This window comes from Psammomys obesus, unplaced genomic scaffold (assembly GCF_907164565.1).
Source record: "Psammomys obesus unplaced genomic scaffold, mPsaObe1.curated_primary_1811, whole genome shotgun sequence".
NCBI classification, from domain to species: domain Eukaryota; kingdom Metazoa; phylum Chordata; class Mammalia; order Rodentia; family Muridae; genus Psammomys; species Psammomys obesus.
In genome coordinates, this window is record NW_026592732.1 from 2,619,550 (window position 1) to 2,642,240 (window position 22,691).

At 36.4% G+C, this 22,691-nt stretch overlaps 1 protein-coding gene across 4 annotated transcripts in view; it reads right to left on the reverse strand.

The window, feature by feature from the left end:
* The window catches only part of Gria4 (glutamate ionotropic receptor AMPA type subunit 4), a 386,847-nt gene that overhangs the window by 1,312 nt on the left and 362,844 nt on the right, over positions 1–22,691 (reverse strand). The window contains exons 15-16 of one of the 4 annotated variants that reach the window (XM_055615436.1): positions 7,448–7,562; positions 4,677–4,811 (exon numbers count right to left, since the gene is read on the reverse strand). In XM_055615436.1, the coding sequence (XP_055471411.1) occupies positions 4,677–4,811; positions 7,448–7,562 (250 nt within the window). Of the gene's footprint in view, positions 1–4,563; positions 4,812–7,447; positions 7,563–13,237; positions 13,353–22,691 lie in introns of all 4 variants that reach the window. The other 3 variants (XM_055615437.1, XM_055615439.1, XM_055615438.1) reach the window with 3 other exon arrangements.

Consider the following 22,691-nt stretch of genomic DNA (forward strand, 5'->3'; position numbering starts at 1 on the left):
CACACACACACACACACACACACACACACACACACACACACACACACTTTCTGTTTTCCTCACACAGATCTAGCCACACACTTTCATTCACTCACATGAGTTAGAGACATGACTCAGAACAGCACAGTTAGTGACAAACAGTTCAGCGTATGCCTGCTCTGAAGCAAGGCTCACTTGAAGGCAGGCATATTTGACAATGCATGGAATGGAATGGTCACGGAGGGTCTTCTCATGCAGAAGGAATGGTGGCTGGCCTCTGAACACTGATTAAATCCTCATTTTCTGACTTCTCACGTAGCAAAAAAAATAATGCTATGCAGAGAGGAAGCAGGCTCTGTGTTTATGTATATCTAACTGCTGTGCATTTGTTGCCCCCACATTCTTCCTAGCAAATAACTCTCAGTGTTAAGAAGAGGAAAGTAAGGTAAAGGAGATGTCCCCTAAGCTTGGAGGTGACCAGGGCCTCCGCTTTCTTGCAGCTCATAACACACTTGTTTATTGTGAACTAAATTTTATCTAATTCCTTAGGAAATTCCATTCCGGTGTTGAAGATGCTCTGGAAATTAAATGTTAGGCTGGTTACATATTAATAAAATTCATGATTTCATCAGAAGCTGTTGGAATGAAAATGTTTACAATCATTCATCCTGAGGACAACAAAAATCCTGAACTGAAATTGTGTGTAGTTACTTAACTACGATTAAAATAAAGGGTGAATCTAACACTAGTCAAATGTGAATAACGAGACCTTAGGAGGGGACTCTACAGAAACACCAATAGCTTTTATCTTTAGGATAATTTGGCATATAACGAGGACTTCAGGGAAAACGACACTATTACCTGGTTAGCTTCCATTAATCCCTTGAAATCAAAATTTCGTTTTAAAAACTACCTTTATTTATTATTAATTGTGTGGGTGTGTGAGTACGTGTGCCCGTGAGTGTCCATGCATGCACACATGTGCCGCGGCATTTGTGTGGAGGTCAGAGACCAACCTGCAGAAGCTGCTTCTCTTTTTTTCCCCACCATGTAGGTCCTGGGGATTGAACTTGGGTCATCAGGCTTTGGGGCAAGGGCATTTACTCTTAAGCCATCTTGGTGGCTCAGGACTTCAGCTTTTCTCTGGGACCTGAACAGGCACTCAGCACATATTTTGCCCAGTGGCTAAATATCCAGACATGGAATACAGGAACAGTCAGAAAAAAATTCCAAATAAAGTTTAGTTTGTTGAGAGTTGGATTTGGGTAGGCAAGGAGGTAAGAAGGATCTGGATCATGATCAGAATATATTGTATGGAAAAAAAAAATCTATTTTCAGTAAAAATTAAAATTATAAAAAACTGCAGAACTCTAGATAGAAGGGTGCATTTTGCTTATTGTAAATAGTTTAGGATAAATAATAAGTGAGCATATTTGCACATTATTTAAAATTGCACAGAAACCGAAATTCAGAATACCAGCAAAGAAGCCTGAATTGGGGAAACTGAGCTCCATGAAAGCCTGTGAAAGGATCCCTCCATCATGGCTGTGTCTGAGTCTCACCTGGCCACTCAGAAGTGGACTGGACTGCAGTCATCTTGGGTGCTTTAGTATGGTTGTAACCAAACGATACCCACAAAACAGTATTGTTTGCATTGGGAAGATATAAGAAAAACGATTTATTTAAGAAATATAAGCCTAAATTTGGGATTAGAGTTGCTGAAAACGTTCTTTCCTTCCTTTCATGGTTAGGTGTTCTTAGTGGGTTTTTAAAAATAACCAATTAGCAGATGCCTTGCTGTTTGGAACACAGTAGCTTTTAGAGAAAATATTTTGAAACATTTTGGTAGCATAGATTGAATTAATTCAGGTGCTGAGAAAACCAAGATATAAGACTGTGCACTCCATCCTGATGCGACTTGATGTGCTGGGATGGTGGGTGGGTGGCTCCCGTTTTCTGAGGGACAGGGGAGGAGGGATAGGGGTAAGAGGGAGGGAGAGCAGGATCAGGAGAAGAGAAAGGAAGGGGCTGTGACTGAGATATAAAGTGAATAAATAAACTAACAAAAAGATGTAAGACTGTGAGTTCAAACAAGTCAACATGTGTGTGTGCATGTGTGTGTATCTGTGTGTACTGTGAGTATGTATGTATGTCTCTGTGTGTGTCTCAGTGAGTGTGTGTATCTCTGTCTATAGCTGTGAGTGTGCTTATGTCTATGTGTGTCTGTTTTTGTCTGTGTGTGTCCACCGAGGCCAGAACACATATCAGATGCTCTGAAACTTGGGTGGTAGGTGTCCTTGACCAGCTGATATAGGTACTGGGAACTGAGTGTTGATGTTTCTACATTGCCCTGGTTCCTTGCCACACTCCCAAGTAGATCTTGTATGCAGTAAAGGTTCCAGATTTACTTAATTTAGATATTATCTAAAATAATAACAAATAAACAAATTATTAATTATAGTTGATAAATGCTCTTCTTTTCTTTCTTTCCATTTCTTTTCATTTTTTTCCTATAAGAAAGTCTTTGTCCATAGTCCAGGGTAGCCTACAGCTTATTATAAAGCCCGGGCTAGCCAAAAATTTGCTGCAATTCTCTTATTTCAGCCTTTCAAATGCTAGTGTTCTAGCCATGAATAGCCATGTCAGTCTCTACAAACTTTTTTAAAAGGAGGAAGAACATATCAGTTTGAATGTAAAATAAAAATTGTTTACTCTCATGTTTTCTGCAGGTACAGATAGTTTTTACTTACTTTGAATGCCACTGTCTTTAAGCTAAAAATTAGATCACTATGAATGTACTGTCTATATTTAAAATGAAATTTTAAAAAGCTCAAATGCCAGGTTTCAATTCAAAAAACCATGCTGATGTAAAAGTTCTGTGTACCTAAACTGAGAATGTTTAACTCTTTTCTTTAACTATTTATCAGACTTTTATAATACATGGCATTCATTGATTTTCTTTGTAAAATTCCAAATATTGTTTCTCCATCTTGGACTTATACCATGATTGGAATGAATAAGAAGCTCAGTTTTAGTAACACAAAAATAAGATACGTTATGAAATTGATGGCAGAATCCATTTCAAATACCGCAGGTCAGACATTTTCCTTCCATTTTGGAACACAGGAAAAATTAAGGTGAAAACATTAAGGACAATCGCTAACAAGTTTGACACAGTCTCAGTTTGAATATTTCTGTGAACTTTTAAATTATTTCACTCAAGTTGCTAATGTTTAGTGTTTTCATTTTTCTCAAAATTGAGAAATAACCCTCTGACATTCTTTGTGCAAGTGAGTTCAGCCATGACTTTCTAAACACAGAGAAGCAGTGAAGCCTAGATTACCAGGGATAGCTTCATCCTTTCCTTTCAGAAAATAACATGCACTTCAGAAAATTTTTATGTCAATAAATATTAAATCAATTATGTTTTCTCGGACAACCTCAGATATACATATCATTAAATTATATCTGTTATATTGACTTTTAGCTGCCTCAAACATTTGCTGTCTCTTTAAGGTTCAAAGTCTCATTTATTATGTAATCGGAAAAAAATAGCTGATTCACTAGGCCATTATATGTAATTTTAGAAAACAGTTTTGTTAGAGTTCTGATTTTGGAAAAGTAATACCAAATCCATTAAGGTCTTATTTTAAAACCACTTCTGATCATTAGAGGAAAGAAGTGGCTGTTTAGATTCTGAGAACGGTAACTTCTTTCTGAACTCCCCTGAATGCGCATCATTTTTATTGTGACAAGGAGGGAGTGTATAAGTATGGCCGATATGGATCCAAAATGGAAAAAAAAAATGCATTGATAACTCATTCACTGTGATGTTTCTATGCTTCTATCCTTAATGTGTGTGTGTGTGTGTGTGTGTGTGTGTGTGTGTGTACAACATCTTGGATGGAGAAGTGCTGAATTGTCTAGAATGCCTCAGTGTAACTTTTACAAGTTGAATCTCATCTAATAAGTGTGTATCATAGTGAGAGTTCTGCCCGTCATTTCTATCTACTGGGCTGGCCTGAAGACTACTGTTAGAAGAATGAACAACGTGGATTAATGGTTTTAGTGAATGGCCAATGAAATACAAGGTAAATTAGAAGCTAAGATTCATGCACACTTCACTAAGTATTTGATCTTTTGCACTGTGCTCTTAGAAAACATTGTTACCTTTTCCAAACAGGCAACTCTCTAAGTTTTTGATCATTTAAAATGTTTTGCTCTTTTATTCTTTGCATTTATGAGTTGTCATAGCAATTTAGCGGGTCTCTGTTTCGGAAAGCTTTGGATCTGATTTTCAATTTCCCTTAATTTTCTGAAAATCATGTTGTTTACATCATTTTTGTGGAGCGATTCTAATTTGTTTTCATGTTTCTGACCATTGCAATGCAGATATCTATCGGCAACATAAAGTTTCAAACAGAACATCTGCAGCCAACAAAAACAGAACCACTGTGCACTGAAAATGTCAAAAATAGAAAGCTCTAATCAGAAGCAAGCAATGCCACCACCAGACAGACAGGTCACAACACTGCAGCCCACAGGATGCAGCCCCCACTCACTGGCACAGGCCCTAAATCCTACCCCTAAATTTTAATACTTTCGGTTCCATATACGTTGTAACCTTCTCTATAGGTTGCTAAATTGTGGGTATTCTGCGAGGAAGTTGGGTTAAAAGTCTGTGCACTCTTTGCCACCTTCATTCTCTTCGCCTCTGCCCTGGACTTGTAACAGAACTCAATCAAAGCCACCAGCATTGCCAAGCCTAAGCCGCCGACCAGAATGTAGAAGACGCCTGCTACGTTGCTCAGGCTCAGGGCACTTGTCTTGTCCTACAGAAGAGAAAGACATTTCGATTAACCACGGGAAGGTCACATCTAAAAGGTCAAGGCACACATAGACTCCCAATAGCCAGTTAAGGTAAATGCTTAATTTAGCTAGGAGTTATTTACAGGGTTAAGTTACTAATATACGTCTATACATGTAAACATAACACGTAAAGCTCTTGGGAGAAGAAAATTGTGATAATTACCAATAAATTACGTAAAACTACATTCAGTAAAATTCAAACATTTTATCATTACTTAATATTCATTAAAAAAGCACTTTATTTAACCATATGTAAACATTCATATATTTACATAAGGAGACAGAAGAGGACTTATTTTAGACTTTGAAAATGTCATGCTCAGAATATGGGAAAGAGAATCTTTGGGCTTTAAAAGGTAATTTTAGTGCTTAATATTTCTCTTGAATAGTTATCACTCTATAGTTGCTAATTTTACCAAACTAGAGGTCTTTAGGTTATCAGTGTCATACTGTATTCATCATTAATTTATCAAGTATGTCTAATTGATAAGGCATTAGGGCATGCATCACTTATCTTTCAAGTGTGTCCATACACACACTGAACTATATTAATTGTGATTGTCATATACACTTAAAATAGTGCATGTAATAGATTATTGTACAGCCAACATACAATAACACACAATAAGTATGTACTAATTAGCAATATACGTAATGCTACAAACTTTAGAATTTTAATTTAATTTAATGTTTTTTTTTTTAGACAGGGTCTCATGTAGCCTAGGTTGGCTCGCTATGCAGCTGAGGCTAGCTTTGATTCCTGATCCTGATGCCTCCATCTCTCATGGTCTAGTATTACAGATATGCGTTACCACTTTTGGCTTTTTAAAGACAGTTTTTAATAAAATACATCCAAATTTAGAAACAAAGTATTTATGTATGGTTAGATTTAGAATTATTTTTTTTTGGATTGAAAATTACAATTCCATTGCCAATTAAAATATCTAATAGTTAATATTTTAGGCATGTTACATTTCAGAGACTCACTATAGTATTCACTAATTTCTAGATTTGGAAATAAGCAGATTATTAGAAGATATTAAATTGTGACAATAACTGAAAAGAATTGCCATAAACTATTAATTATTAAATGGCATTATTGTAAAAAGATTTTAGGAGAGCAACCTAAAGGGTGCTCTGTGGCCCATATATCCCACAATACCTTCCTTGCAAATTGTGGTTCAAGTTCTTCAGTAGTTATAAGGTTATTTAATTCAAATGATGCATATCTCTCTCTCTCTCTTTACATATGCCTTTGTCTGTTATTTTAAAGTAACTTGGTTTTAATTATGTGTCTTTATCTTACTTTACAACAGGTCACAAAGTGACAGTTTCTTTGTATGGCCAAGCATGTCTCACTCCACTCTGGTTCAAAGGCAGACACGAATGATTAAATACATGTAAGGTCTGAAAAGCGACCTGTAGCCTGACTTTGTTTCCTAAAATTAATAGAAACTCTACATATGTTAATCAGTCACTTGTTTCAATGTCTCAGGATAATCACTAACCTGTTTTCTTTATAGATATACAAATTTCAAAAAAAGATTTAAAAAGCCTTCAAATATGGCATAGGAACCATATTTGAAACACACACACACACACACACACACACACACACACACACACACCTTCTGAGTGCTGGGATTAAAGGTGTATCTGGCCTCTCTTACATATATTCTATTAGTATGTATAGGTATGCTGAATCAGTGATAAACTTGATAGTTTTCTTAATTATAATAAACATATAAATGTTGCAATCCGCAGACTCAACCTATATGTTTCTGCATTTCTTTATCAAGAATTCACGAGCAGGGACTGGTCAGGGGTTAAGAACACTTTCCAGGGGACCTGGCTTCTATTTCCAGCACACACATGGCAGCTAACAACTGTTTGCAACTCCAGGCCCCCCGGGGGGGGGGGGAATCCAATGCCCTCTTCTGGCCTCTGAGAATGCAGAAACATACTGCGAATAAACATGCACGTAAAATAAAAAGGAGCAAATCCGTAAAGGTGAATTTGTGAGCAAAAGATCTTAGAACTGGTGGGTATGCACTGTTCATACTGATTTTTGAAATAATTTCTATCGAGAGAATAGAGCTAGAAGTGCATTTTACTGATCTGTCAGACCAGAAATGTGACAGGCCTCTTTGAACTAAAGTAGAATGCTTGGCAGTGTGGTGAGGGGACCCTGAACTTTATTTAATATATTTATTTATTTTTTCTGGATAACTCCTGATCAATTTCCTATTTCTTGTTTTGAGAACCAACTTTTAAAATACACATTTTACGGTCTCTATCCAAAACCAAAACCTGACTGATAAACATTAGTGGTAAATAAGTTTGAAACTCATTTAGTTAATATGGTTATCATATATGTATATATATTTGAGTTAATCTTAATTTATTTTAAATCTTTACTACTGGGAAGCAGTTTTATTGCCTATGGACAGTCTCCGTGCCTGAAATTTATGGTGTTAAGTTATAATTTAGGCAATGGCTATATAAACAGAGAAGCTGAGCGTGTCATAAGCTTTGGAAAATCGCTCCCAGTTACGATTTGTTTTACACACAAGAAGAGGCCCGAACTGCAGTGACTGACCTTACTCCCCGAGTCCTTGGGTCCACATTCGCCTTTATCGTACCACCATTTGTTTTTCAGCTTGTCTAAGACGCCTGCCTCACTGAGTTTCAAAACGGCAAGGTTTACAGGAGTTCTTCACGTGGAAAATAACATAAATAACATTATATATGTTATTTTATGTTATTCAAGTAAAACTACATTAGAATCGCATGGCAAAGTGACAGAGCAAAGGCCACAGTAGGCTCTATGTCTTGAACTGTAGGCCCAGGTTTAGGATCAGACATAAAACTGGGGCCTGCTCCATCGCTTTAGGTAACAGGCACATACTGCTAGGGAGGAATTGTAAATAAAAATATATGCAATTACTGTGAATCCAAAACTATTGGCCTGGTTAGATTTCATGAACAGTGGTAATTTCTCCCCACATACAATCTTATTGTCAAGCAATCGGAACCCAGAAATGGCTTACTTTTCTTCTTTATAATGAGTAGAGATGGTATCCAGCTAAGTAGAGGCTACAGCTATATATTATGATTTAGCTAGTGAGACTTTACTTACTTGATGGATATGTGGAAAATATCCATCAGTAAATTGACTCCATAGTAAGTTTCATATAAGGAGAAGGGTGCCAAGGGCCAGTTTAGGTAGTGGAAAGTCTTTACAAGATAAATATGCAAATGGCTATTTTAACGTATAAGCTTTTACTTGTATTTTCCTTCTGAATTGCAGCGTTAAGCCTACATGACCTTACCATAAGCAATCATCTGCCTTTAGTCTATCATATTAATATAAAGTACATAGTTAAGTGTCTAAAATTTTAAATTATTACAAATTAATAATAATAAATAAAGATTGTAAGATAGAAAGGGCTTAACTTGAGATTTGTATTGCCTGGGAGAGTCTTTAATGTGTGGGTTTAAGCAACTCTGCTGCATCAGCCTCACCATAACTTATCTTACAAAATGTTTAGGCCCACAGGTTACCTTTCCAATGCCTAAAAAATACCCAACACATGACAGACAAATTATGTTAGACTACAAGCATTTTTTAAATGGGTTGAACACAGAAAATGAGGGATTAGACATGAAAAAATAAACAAGCGCATAGATGAGGGATATGGAAGCAGTCTCTCTCTCCTTTGTTCCGGAAGAGAGTGAAAGGCAACATTTGTAGATTAAATAAGGACTACGTGTCACTTTCCTCTGCATTCTTCATGTGTAGTTTCCCTCTATTCCCTTTCCTTGCTCTCACTTTGTCTCCCGCTATTCACTGCAATAGCTTAGTTTTAGATAGTGAGGTGACGTTGGCAATCCAGACATGAGCTATTTTTATTAGCTATAATTAACAATCAGCCAGAGAAAACACACACATTAAGTAGGAAGCGTGATAATAGGAGAGCTCTTTCCAAGAGATGGGTGTATAGTTTTCTTTTCTATATTAGTTTCTCTGATTCTGATTAAGTTTTTTCTATGCAAGCCTCTTAGTCTTGTGTTTATTTCCATGGTGTCAGTATCAGGGAACAAGTGTCTCATAAGTATAACATTTATTAGAATCAGGTATCAACTGCATTTACCAAATGTCAAATCAAAAATCAGAAATTATGTGCTGGAATATAATTTCCATGAATATATAATTTAAGGATTACACTTACTAAGTGGTTTTTATGAACATTTACATTCATGTGTATAGGCATAGCTGCATGTAGGAGAATAAGGGACAAAAATAGGAAACCATGTTCATGGTCTAGCTGTTATTAGTAGCATAATAGTGAGTATAGGCATTACCAAAAATCTCAAAGTCAAGATTTAAAACCTCATACAGATATTGGCTTGTAATAGACTAAGCCTCAGTAGTTTTATACATTGTAATCCATATTTTCTTTCTTTCTCTTTCTTTCTTTCTTTCTTTCTTTCTTTCTTTCTTTCTTTCTTTCTTTCTTTCTTTCCTTCCTTCCTTCCTTCCTTCTTTCTTTCCTTCCTTCCTTCCTTCCTTCCTTCCTTCCTTCCTTCCTTCCTTCCTTCCTTCCTTCCTTCCTTCGTTCCTTTCTTTCTTTCTTTCTTTCTTTCTTTCTTTCTTTCTTTCTTTCTTTCTGAGACAGGGTTTCTCTGTGTAGTCTTGGCTGTCCTAGACAGGCTTTGTAGACCAGGCTGACCTCAAACTCACAGTGATCCACCTGCCTCTGCCTCCCTGGGTGCTGGGATCAAAGGTGTGCGCCACCACACCTGGCTTTAATCCATATTTTCTTTGGCCCGTTGTCAATAAATTCATTTGTCATTTCACTCACAAGTATGAGTATAATTTGTAAAAATAATTTTATAATAATATTAGTCCTAGCAAAGAATTTTTAAACAAATGATTTTGTTTGAATATGATTTTTCATCTTCTGTTTTTCCTGGAAGATAAAAATCCTTTCTCTCACAACTCTCGTTAAATTTTTATGGCTGAAGGTTCCTATAATCAGGACTTCAGTGTTGAGAATGACTGTCAGGCACTGACTTCTGTGTAGCGGTAGTGTCTGGGAGCCAAGCTGCCATATGGGCTCTGAGTAGCCCTGTTGTTGATGGTCTTAAACTGTAAGGAAAAGGCAGTGGATACTTCTCTTTTTCTCTTCAGGGGCTGACGCACAGTCCAAGTGGACCAGAACTGTGATGTTTGCCGACTGTCTGGAAGCTGGGGGTGTAAATTGCCCATGCCCCATCCAGTTATAATCCTGCAAAAGATGGCAGATCAATTCTTCCCTCATAGAACCTCTTCATGTGTGATGCAGGCTTTGGTTGGGATCCCTTCATGTCCTCTGCTAAGACTCATATCTCAAAATCAAATGAGCCAGATTTTGGATGGCTTGTGTGGAGACCTCTGTGGATTTGTTTGCTTGTTTGTTTTTGTTGATTTTTTTTAAATATCTGCAGCTTATAGCCTTCACCAATGCTTTGAAGCCTACTGCCTTACTCCATTTAGCACATTTACTCCTTTTTAAATGTCTTTTGAAGATTAAGCAAAATGGTAGATAAGAGTAAGTTTAAAAAGAACATTAGTCATCTGAAGAAGATACAATGTGAATTTAAAAAGTATAAGCATTTCCTGGTAATTTGCTCTCACCTAAGTTAGGTCAGGGGTATTTAAATATTACTTTTTACCATGAATTCATAGTAGGGCATTATTAACATTGAGACCGCAACAACCTTATTCTTTTGGTGATAAGTCTTGCATGTATGTGGAAAATGGAAAATACTTTAATTTCATTTTAAGTGAGAATTTTATGTTAAGTTTTGCAACACTTTAGAAAGTTTTCTGTGAAGACCTAAAATAATGGTTTAGAGCATATTTTTTTGTGAAAACCATTATAATATACATCAAAATAATAGAAAGTTTGCTTTTAGGTATAAAAAAAGACACATACTTATTCTCAGAGGCTTACTCAGGTCTGTGATTTACCAAACAGTTTCTTAAACTCAAGATGTGTAAAACTCACCCCTTTGTTGTATTCATGGTTTAATTACATCATAATGATTTTTTTGTGTGTGCAGATTTTCCCAACATACACAGATTTCTGTTTTGCTTGTTTTTCTTTGGACAATCTTTCTTGTACCCTAAAATAGGACTGATATTCATATTTGTAGGAAAATTAATCCATAGAGCATTGCTATACTGTTCGAAGGCTTGTTCTCATAAAATACTCCAACAGTAATTTTCTGACTTCATATCATATACATTTAAAAACGATTTATTTATTTTTTTATGTTCACTGATGTTCTGCCTGCATGTGTTTGTGAGCGTGCCAAAGCCTCTGGAACTGGAGTTACAGACAGTTGTGACCTGCCATGTGGGTGCTGGGAATTGAACCCAGGTCCTCTGGAAGAGCAGCCAGTGATCTTAACTACTGAGCCATCTCTCCAGCCTCAACATATACATTTGAAGTGTTCTGGTGCCAGTATAGCACATTTTCTGACATTTACAGTTTTCACACAGGAATACTTTTGTCCCCACACATAAATATGTGTATATGTTTGTGGAAACCATTAGAAAATTTTAGGGAAGTTGGAGTTCAAAATATATAATTCATTAATTCAGCACACTTTAAACTAATGCTATAATATACATGTGGTTTGCTCCCCCACACTCAGTTGAGACTTAATCCCTCAGTGTGACTACACTGAGGGGCGAGTGCTTTAAGAGGTCTGTGTAGTTACGGGATCTGAGCCTAATAATGGCTTCATGTTTTTGGTTGAGAGACTATGTTAGCCTTCTGGAGACTACATTAGGTTTTGAGGGGTTGGATTGGTTCTCACAAGAGCAGGTGTTACTTAGAAAGCTACCCTGACTTCTCACTGTTCTCTTCTCGCTATCTGATCTGCTTGGCCTGGTTTTTACCGCCTCAATCTCTTACCCTCCCCCTCTTACCCTCCCCTCTGACACATGAAGCTGTTATGAAGTGTTATCTGTTGTTATGAAGTGTTCAGAGTTCTTGCCCATGCTGTTTGGACTGTGTGCTTCCTTTATCAATTATTTAGGATCAGGCACTCTGTTATAGAAACAGAGGGGGGGAGAGAGAGAAAAAAGAGACAGAAAGGGAGAGAGAGAAAGGATTAAGAGAAATAGTGCCTGGAATTATGGCAAAATATTTATTTTTCTCTTCCTATAGAAGGGCTGGTTGTTATAAAAAAATATTAATGAACTCAGTTTTAGAGGCTTTTTAGACCGGAATCTGGGGGCTGTTAACACCAGATTTCTCAACAGGTACCTCTTGAAAACACAGATCCTACTGACGTTTAGGTGGTCCAGTGAGAAAATTTATAGTCCAGTCAGGAACCTGAAGATAAGGTTTTTTTTTTTTTTTTTTTTTTGGTTCAGGGGTAGGAGGAGGAAGTATTTTTTTTTAGATTACGTAATAACTATGATTTTAAAGGTATAATTTAAAGTTTTAATTGTTTTTTTATGAGTTGAAGCTAGTTTCTCAGTGAAAAATTTCCTGTGTAGTTCATTGCTTTCTTTATAAGATAGATATGGGTATAGGTATAGAGAGAGATAGAAATAGATAGAGAGATAGAGATAAAGTACAGGTAGAAAGAGAGATCAGTATATATCAATACATACAAACATATGCACATATATGTGTATATATGCATAATACACACACACACACACACATATATATAGAGACAGAGACAGAGAGAGATTCTTTTGGATCACTAGTTAGAATATCTCTAAGTTATGTACCTTATTTTTTGAAGAAATTAATTAGAAATGAGAAAAAAATGATGAGGCAGGAATTATGATATGAATGAAGTAAAGACAAAGATGAGTTAGTATTACTTTGTAGTCTTATTATTTTCTGATTCATCCATTAATGGAAAACAAAACAATGATATAAACCACATATTGTCTTTTCATTGTAATACTTTGTCTGGGAAAGCTTTCTGGTTGGAACTCTAGACAAATCAAGGTGGAGTCAGGTTATTGCTGTTAACTGGAGATATTTGGTAAAAGTCTGGCCAAACATGAATGCAGAAAACAAGTCACCCTTTTCTCTTTACTGTTTCTGAGACGTTTTTTCTTTCCAAAACCAGCCCCACCAGCCCCATTTTCTTAAAGCCAGAGCTTCCCACATTTACTGCCTTTGAGGTTGTGTGCGTGTCACCAAATGAAAGCAGCTGCAAATATTTTTGCGTTGACAGTAATTGCATACAGGGTTTGTAAAGGCGTGGGACTGGCAAACCATGTGTGGGCAAGTTCATGGTAAGTCTCCCAGCAGATGCACCGATTACTGGACACACTGTTTTACCCGCTCCTGGTGACATTGAGGCTAACCTTGGAGTCACCTCCCCCGCTGCCACATTCTCCTTTGTCGTACCACCATTTGTTTTTCAATTTGTCCAAGAGGCCTTGTTCATTCAGTTTTAAAACTGCGAGGTTAACAGCATTTCTTGAAACGATAAAACATATTTTGTAAGAAACTGTAGAGCTGTTAAGATGTTAGAAGGAACGAGGACTTAGCTCTTTTGTAAGCTTCCCCCAGATGCTAAATAAACCTCTCATTTTGCTATCTGGTAGCTCCTTCTCACACAGCAGCCCAAATGGGAGGCGGCTGCGACTCACTCAAAAGCATTCAACCTGCAGTGCTAGCTGCTGCACAGTGACACTGTGCTTATTGCATGGTAACTGAGAATATTGATTTCTTTCTTTTTTGTAAAACTGTAATAAACTTGTATTTACTAGTAATGGTGAGATAATTACACCCTGAATTCCTTTGTTCCTAAAAATGTCAAGGACCCAAAAGAGACTGAAATGAAAATTCATTCCCTGAAGGAAAACAAAATGTCATTAAAAACAATGAAACAGCAGCAACAACAAAACCCAACTCCTAATCCGGTGTACTCAGCTCTTGACCCAAGGAGTGTGGCTTGATGATTATTCCCTTTGTTATTCAGGGCTTTGAATTCTTTCAGAGTTGCAGATTTCCAGGTTCTTTGACTTTCATAAGGCAGGAGACAATAATGGCTCTTACGGATGTTCTTATATAAAACTTTATGTTTGTGCTTAGCCACTAGATACAATTTAGAAATCGGAATCACAAATCCATTTTTGACTGTTTCAATTAAGCAGTTAAGCTTCAGGACATTACACTGAACCTTTACCAAAGCCGCTCTAGGTCAGAGTTTCTCTAGTTTCTCTTGGGGGGTAGCAGCAGTGCATTCTATTCTGATTCTCCTCCATGTGCTGTCAAAAAGGGTCAGAAGATTTTGACTTCCATGTATTTGGTATGTCCTGCTTTCATAGCAGAGTTTGTAAGTGACCCATTAACTTTTTCAAGAGGATTTCCAGTATTTAATGAGAATTGTTAACTCCTCGGAGTGGCTTATCTACTGTGGAAATGTGGGCACAAATGTTCTGTCTGTGCTGTTTGGGCAGCACTGAGTTTGGACATTTCTTAAAGCCAAATGAATTACCAGTCAAATAAAACAAACATATGCATGGTTAGTGTGATGTACTAGTAAGATGTCATTTAGGTGCCTAACAATAGGTTTGGGTTATTTAACCTTGAACTGTCTGTTCATGTGTTTATTCTCTTAAAACGTGTTTCTGGCATTTCAGGTAAATGATGAACTTTTCTACTTCTGGATAGGATGAACCCTTTGGCAAGCGTACACAGGCCCTGAGGAAACTGCACCTGGGTTCAAGAGTTAGAACGCCATTTACCAAATGCTAATTAAATCATTAGCTGTTCCTACATTCAGGAGAAAGTGCTACATCAGTGAAGTAAAATCAACATATTTTCTAAATTCAACATTTTATAGTCAATTTTATCACCAATAAGACCAAATTAAAATTCATGCATGCATTAATGAAGATAAGTAACATCTAATTAGAAAAAAAAATCTATTGTGAAGACAAAAAAAAATCACTTAAATTTGTTTTGGTTCTCAAAAAATAAACCCCACAGAAATCAGAAAATTTGACTTTAGTGAATGAAAACTATTAGTCTTCTATTTAGAATTTTTTCTTACTATATGTGTTAGCTTTGACAATTCGTATTACTTTGAGGTTTTAAAAATGCAGCAGTGTTCGAATTACTTCATATGTTGTTTCATACATTCCTTTCATTAAAAGAAAACCATTTCATGAGAGGGTTATTTAACAGGGTTGTAAGTCATACCCAAAGACAGTTTTACAGCACAATAGAAAAGAAACAAACAAAAAAGCAAAACAAAGGAATGAGTAAGAAAAATAAATCTGTATGTTGAGAAGATTGTTTAGAATCAAGCTCTCTGCAACATTATTCTCAGATATTGTCTTTCTAATACCATCAAATAGGCCATGTAAAAACAATTTAGTTTCACACTGCTATCCATCCATAGAAATATATCTATGTTTGATAAGATATAAGCACTTGACCAATAGTTAAACAACTGCCCAGTTCACAATTAGTCTTCACATTTCCCTTTAGAAGCCTGAGGTCCTTTGTATATGTTTAATACTATCATGTATATTAACTTACTTTTTTTCAATAATACAGTGTGGAAGGCATGAAAGCGCATTAATATTTAGAGATTGTATACAATATGACAAAAAATTTTCCATGTTAATTTACAACTACGTGACAAAAGACGTTGCTTTGCAATAGATTTGGGCTGTCTCAAAGCTCCTTGGATTGCTATTTAACTGTAGTGAAAATCACCTGTGTATGTGTCATTTGAATCTGCCCTGTCTTAAGAAATGAATTACTTTTATATAGTGGTAAGAGTTATAATCATGAGATGGCTTAAAATATGTAACATTTCTTCACTAATTTTACTAGAAGAGTTAAAAAGTATTTTTTTTTTTTCAGCTGAGGTGATAAAGGAACCCCTAAAGAAAGTTGGTTGCCATGGCTACAGAAGTCATAAAGCACCAGGTCCATCAGGAATACAGAAAGCAGATCCCTGCTGCCCAGGACCTTATTACTGCTTTAGAAACTCATTCATACATTTTAGTCATTGTCTTCAAAACCAATATCAGAAACACTTACTGGTTGTCAGGGATATTCTTGCCTAATTAAGCATCGAAAAAGCTATGATGGCTGCTGGAACAGATGAGGGAGAGTAGACACTGTGGGCTATTTCTTGCATTAATGATCTCTTTTGTATTAAATGCAACTTAAAGTCAACTTGAAAACAACTGATTTCTTTTAAAAGGGGAGGGCATGGTAGTGGTGGTGGTGCTAGAAAAGCAATGTTAACCACATCCTTGCTAGACCTAAGAACTTCATCTGAGAAACCAGGTTTGTAGAAATGAATTTTGTGGGCTGAAATAGGACCTAGGTAATTCACTTATTTGCCTTGCATTTTATGCCTCATGGGAAGTTTAAGAAAAACTATCCAATTAACTTTAGTATTCAATTAGCAGTGATTACTGTTACAGGGGAATATGACTGCTTTGGAACGAGAAGTTCAGCTGTGTAAACCCCAGGACTTCTGGAAAGTGCTGAGGGATTTTTATTCCTGGACCTGCTCTTCCAATTTGAGACTTTGAAAATTCACCTCATTGCCCTAAACTTTCAAGGACTTCAATAATTCCTAACAAATCCTTTTGTTCTTACTTGAAAAGTCACATAAATCCACGTGCAGAATGGGAATGGAAATGGAAGCATTTGCACTTACTCACTTCAGGGAGTATAAAGAAAATAAGCTTTTTCTGGTAAAAAGACGCATCTATTCCAGGTCTTTCACGTTTTTTTTTTTTTTTTTCTTGTGCCTCCACTAATGACTTCTCATCAATTTCTATTAATTCGGGTGTGCACGCTCTTGTAGTTACTGCATCCCTCATGCCTGAGACTTATTTGTAATCAATTTATCTTACCATGTAATTTATGTCCCTGTTGGGGAGGTATTAAAGTGTATGCGTGCATCTGGCTCCATGTCTACCCAAATAAATGGGGCAAACTGACAGTGCTTATGGATGGTAAAGTACTGTCTTGGGGGTGGGGTGGGGGGTGTTCATGAGCTTGTTCACTGGTACCTGAAGCTGTGAGCAAGAATGTGTGAGTGGTAGAGGAGGCTGTCAGGACTTCTCAGCTTTTTTTCTTTGAGAGAGGATTTTTCATTGACTATGGTAAGCTAGTAGGCTCGTGGGCAACAAAGCCCCATCTCTCCCGTTGCCTCTGGCCCCCACAATGGTAGAATTAATGAAGGCACATAGTCATACCCATACTTTTTTTTTTTTTATATCGATGCTGGAATTTGAATCGAAGTACTCATGTTTGCCTGTCTAGTACCTTTACCCATTTATGCAGGCCTCAATAATATAATTTCAAAATGCAAACTAGAAATGGTGTTACTGCAATAATACAGAAACACTGAGTGTAAAATGAAACAGATCCTTAAATTTAGTCTCTGTCTCTCAGTGGGAAGCTGGGGTCACATATTGTTTGTAGATGAATAATTTGCAGTGATTTCTTTACTCTGGCTGAAATGAGTTCAGTCCCATTTTACTAACTGAGCAAACATTTCGGTCTAAGGTGCCATAACCTACGCACCTTAGAAATTTTCTGTCCTGACTACTGCAAGTTGGTACTCCTTTTTTTATCCAGATGTGGATGCTTCAGTGAATACAAAAATAAAACATCTCTCCTCAGCTTTAAGCCTATGACATCTTTGCTGCAGAGTTTTTCTATACTATATCTTGATACACTTTAAATAACTAGGATTACAATACCTACAATATTTACTTAAATGCGGCTGCAGATTTTCTTCAAAGATTTTCCAGCAAATCCTAACATGTGCTTTCAAACACCATCAAAATTAAGTGAGCTAATTAGAAATTGCATGACAATTTCTAACTAGCAAGTATGTTTTAAGCAAAAGTAATTTTAAGCAGTTTCTGCCAGAAAAAAAAACAAAGCATAGAAAAGTAATACAACCTTACTTAAAACTAACAATATAAAACAATATAAAAATATAAAATATAAAAAAATCATACTGAAAGATAAAAATAAACATGATGCTAAGAATAGTCAAAGATTTAATAATATGGGCATTTTAATGTACTTAGAATAGAACTAAAAGCTAAAAAAAAAAACCAAATTGTTTTTTTTTTAATATAAGAACTTTAAGATGGTTCCCTTTAGAGAACCAGTCCTCACAAAGTAGGTAAAATGTTAGAAGAACACCTTTTTAACAAATCCAGTAGTATGTCTACTTGTCAAAAGATAGAAGGAAATCTATAATTCTTGAATAAAAAAAATTAAGTTAGTTTGGGTTCATACCTCTTACAGAAGCTTGATTTAAATACTGGAAAACACAAGTATAGATTCACATGCGTGGATTCAACCCTACTCTATAAAATTCTTCTAAATTAATGTCACTGCATTCTGTACAGCTACATAGGCATTAGTATTGAAAACATTAATAATCCACACAACTTTGCTTTATATTCATTAAAATCAACAATAAGGTAAGCTAGTATACGGCATAATCTCCAAAACACAAACTAAATAGATCTCTAGATATTTTTTGTGATCTCAGCATGAAAATAAACTGTCCATACTTCCATTACTACCAAAAAATACAACAAATCACTTTATGGGTAAGGGGTTTAAAAATTATTTTAATTACTCTCTATTCTTCCCTTCTTATTCACAATTCTCTGAATGGGTCTCATTAATAAAATCCAACTACGTTCAAAGAAAAAACCCAAAATGAAAAAAAAAAAAACAACAACAAAACCCCAACACACTGTCAAGTATTTTATATGACTAAGGGATGGTTTGAACTGTCCACTGGATACAACCTAGAATCACCTGGGAAGTGAGCCTCGCTGGGAATTGGCTCCATCGGGTTGGCTTTGGACATGTCTTGGTTGAAGTGGGAAAACAGACTGAAAATGGTAGACACCATCCCTGGGCTTGGGGCCTTGCACTTTACAAGACCGAAGAAAGCTTGCAGGACATGCAAATGTTCAGCTCTGCCCCGGATGCCCGTATGATGCTACAAGCTCCCGTGGGTCCCACGGCTCTTGGGAACTTACTAGGGACGCACTCCGCTTCTGCCTTGACTTCACTACTATGTTGGGCTACAAGCTAGAACTGTGAACCAAAAGAAACCTTTCCTTCTGTAAATAGCTTTTTTTTTTGTCAGAGTATTTTATCACAGCAACAGAAATGAAACTAGAACAGACACATGCAAGTGTTGTGTCCACGCCAGACCTTCTAACTACTTTGTATCAACTCTAATCTGAAGAAGCAGAACCTAGGCGTTTTTGTCAAGCAGCTCAGGAAACACTAGCTGGCCTGGAGGATGTCTTTGGCTTTGGTGTACTTGCTTTCGTCTCTTGAGTCAGGGGCTGGAAGCTACTTGGTTTCGATGGTATGTAGGAGACTAAGCATAATTAATTTCTAAGGGAGACCTTCATAGTTTAGGCTTCAACTAAGTCCCAGAGAGCTGAACTGATGAATAGATACTGGACTCTAGCTTCCAGCAATTTTTTTTTGTTGTTTGTTTTTTGGAATTTGCATGCCTAATTCTATTTAAGAAGTCTGAAAAAGGTTACTGTGATTACTGTAAGGCTGTTGGCCAGGCATTCATTTAGTTATATATTGTGACATGAAAAATTTAATTACTGTGTGTGTGTGTGTGTGTGTGTGAGCAGATGTGGATGTCTGTGCATGCAGAGCCTAGGAGACCATTGCATGTTTTTTTTTTTTTTTTTTTTTTTTTTTTTCTCTCTCAGCTCTCTTCTTTAATCTTTGAGACAAGGTTACTTGCTGAGCCTGGATCTAGGCTGGCTCCAACAAGCACTAGCGAGCCTCTTGTCCCCGCCCCAAGCAGTGTTGAGGTTAGAGGTGACCATGGCCAAATATATATATTTCAGGTCCTTGTGTTTGAGGAGCAAGCACTCTAAACTACTGAACCATCTTCTCAGCCCCTTAATTACGTTAATGTTGAATATTTTAAGGTTACTCTTCATCTGTATTTCATTTAGCATAGTTTCATGTTGTTAATTTTAGATCATAGATTATAATTTGTAACCTTCATCAGTCATGGGTCTCTGATGAAAGCTTGATTTTTTTTTCAATAAAAATGCATGAAGATGTACACATTTAACTGGTATGTGATTACAGGTGCTTTCTAGACTTTAGAAAGTTGGTAATGCATATGGACTCAAATATCTGCACTATACTCTAGCAACACTTGTTTTAAAATTAATTTGTGCATTCTTTCATGCATGCCTATTAGAAGCAGGAGATATAAAAACAAACTGAGATCATGCTGCTTTCACAACTTCAGTAGAGAGGTTTTGGATCTGTCATTTGTCTAGAAGCAATTTCTAAGGTTCTACATCAATTTGTGGTCATTAAGTAAATATGTCATAAAAGAGATTTTAAAAAATAACTTCATGGTAAAATAGTGAGAAAAATTTCAAAATTGTTGAAATATATTTTCAGTTACATTTAAGTAAATGAAGAAAATACCAAGGAATCTATCTTAAATACTGTTAATTTTATTTTATTAAGGGGTCCTCTTTGAGGCTTTAAGGAGTCTACACTGTCTACATCATTGTTTCTGCTGTCTGTTTGCAAGTATTACAAAAAGGGGAGTTTTGCATGGGGCCATGACCAGATGCATCGTAAAATGTGAGGCACTTTGTGTTTTCTAGGAACAGAACTTAATTTTCAAACTAAGGTCATCATTAGTCTAAAGTGCAGTTCAGAAAACTAAAAACTGGTTGCTGTCAGTCACTGCACGTGGGGTGTTCTCTGACACGGTAGCCCACGCCTCAGCCTTGCTGGCTTGAGGGAAAGTGGTGCAGGCTCTGATGTGTTCTAGAGTTCTAGACTTTGGGTTTTTCTACTTTCTCGATTCTTCTTCTTCTCTTCCTAATATGATTCTAGAATTCTGATCCAGTCCATGAAGCACAGACCATACTCTCTTTTATAGCCTTGCCTGCTTTCTAAAAACCTTCAAGGAGTGCTTTAAGGACTTAAAATCTTGAGAATATTTTTTGAGTCAATGTGTGGGCTAGAGGTTATCTTCTCTTTTCTCACTTCACAGATATAATCATTGGGGCCTAATGAAAGTTAGGTGACTTGTCCAGCAAAGCCCAGCTGGCTAGGAGTCATCTGCCTTCTTGTCCAGTGCTCTTTCTTGACTCTCTGCTCCTTGTCAAAGTTCTTTCCTGTGTCCTACTGCTATTTCCAACCTGCTATGTCTCTCTGAGGAACTTGTCCTTTTCCTTAGAAGTTTCCCTGGCTTGGTAAGGATTTTCCCTGATTAAGCTGTGGAGGGCATTTGTCTTATATTTACTCTGCATAAGTAAGTGGTATCTCTGATGTTGCTGACTATTACACTCAAATAAAACCTGAAAGGTGGGTTTTCAATTCAACACTTATTTCTTAACTATGGACAGAACAGGTGCAGGTAATCTTTTTATAAAGAAGTGATGTCAATAAACTTTATGGTGGTGATTTTAACTACATGGTAACACAGACTTTTTTTTTCCAAAGGTTGGTGAATAAGGTACATATTTGAATACATACAATGGTCTTAGTGATCAAATCTCTAAGGTTTGGATCCCTAATAATGTCATCACAAAGAAACCTGAAAATTTACTTAGAAGAAATAGCAGGATAAAAACATACATAAAGTAACAAGACCCAACCACAAAACTGCAATCTAATATCTGAATTTTCACTTCCTTTCCTTTTGTATAGTCAACCATCTTTAAGAACTGTCATTATAAAAAGTTTCCCTGAATTTGTATTCTATTTCTGCTGTACTGGGCCTTATCACCTCGCACCAGGTCCACCGGCTGTTTCACTCCCTCGGTACCCAGAGCCAGAATAAACTCTGTTCTTTGCAGTGATGTAGCAAATTGACAAACACCTCCTGCGATTTGTGATCACTTCAAGATATTATTGTAACTTTTCTGAAATTCAAAATCTATATTTTTAAAGTATAATGTTTTTATTATATGATAAGACTGACTCCATGAAACAAACGAGAAAAGAGGGGTCTAAACCTGAAGGCTACTCACTGGCAAATACCTACCTGCGCTGAAGTCTACTCAACACTCTAGTCCTCTACGTACACCTCTGCTTCTAGCCAGGGTGGTTTCCTGATAGCTCCAATGGCATTTTGCTTAGAATTAACTCCAAATTCAATAAGCCCTTTATCAGTTAATTTCTCTCTGCCTTCCTCTCATATTTTCTACATCTTCTATTTGCCCATAACCACTTACCGACTTATATTCAACCAATATTCACTGCTTATGTATCTGGAATCTCTGTATAAAGTTTCTCTCAGATACTTCAGATTGTGTAAGGACAGCACCTTCTATGGGGGACAGTCATGGCTCCATCACAGGCTTGTTTATAACATAATATGTGTCTGGGTTCTGCTTGCTCAGAGAGCAGCAGCTATATCTTAGATGTAAAACAAGGCATAGATGTGATACTCAATAAATAGTACCCAACAGAATTACCTTTTCTGAGTATATGAAATCGCTTCAAAACTTTCTATTAAATGTTTGAAGGAAAGACACTGAAATATTACCCCACCATCTATAAAAATAATGCCAGATAATTTGTCAACAAAATAATCTAAGAAGGTGCTTCATTGGCATTACAGCTAAAGGGGTCATTCATGAACTTTGTTTCTCCAACAGGAAAGAATACTGATAAAATAAAAAATAAAATACAACTGGCATTTTAATGTCAAGAGGAAAATAATATTACCATCCAAAATTAAAAAAAAAAAAAAAAAACAAACCCAGATAAGGTGCTATTGCA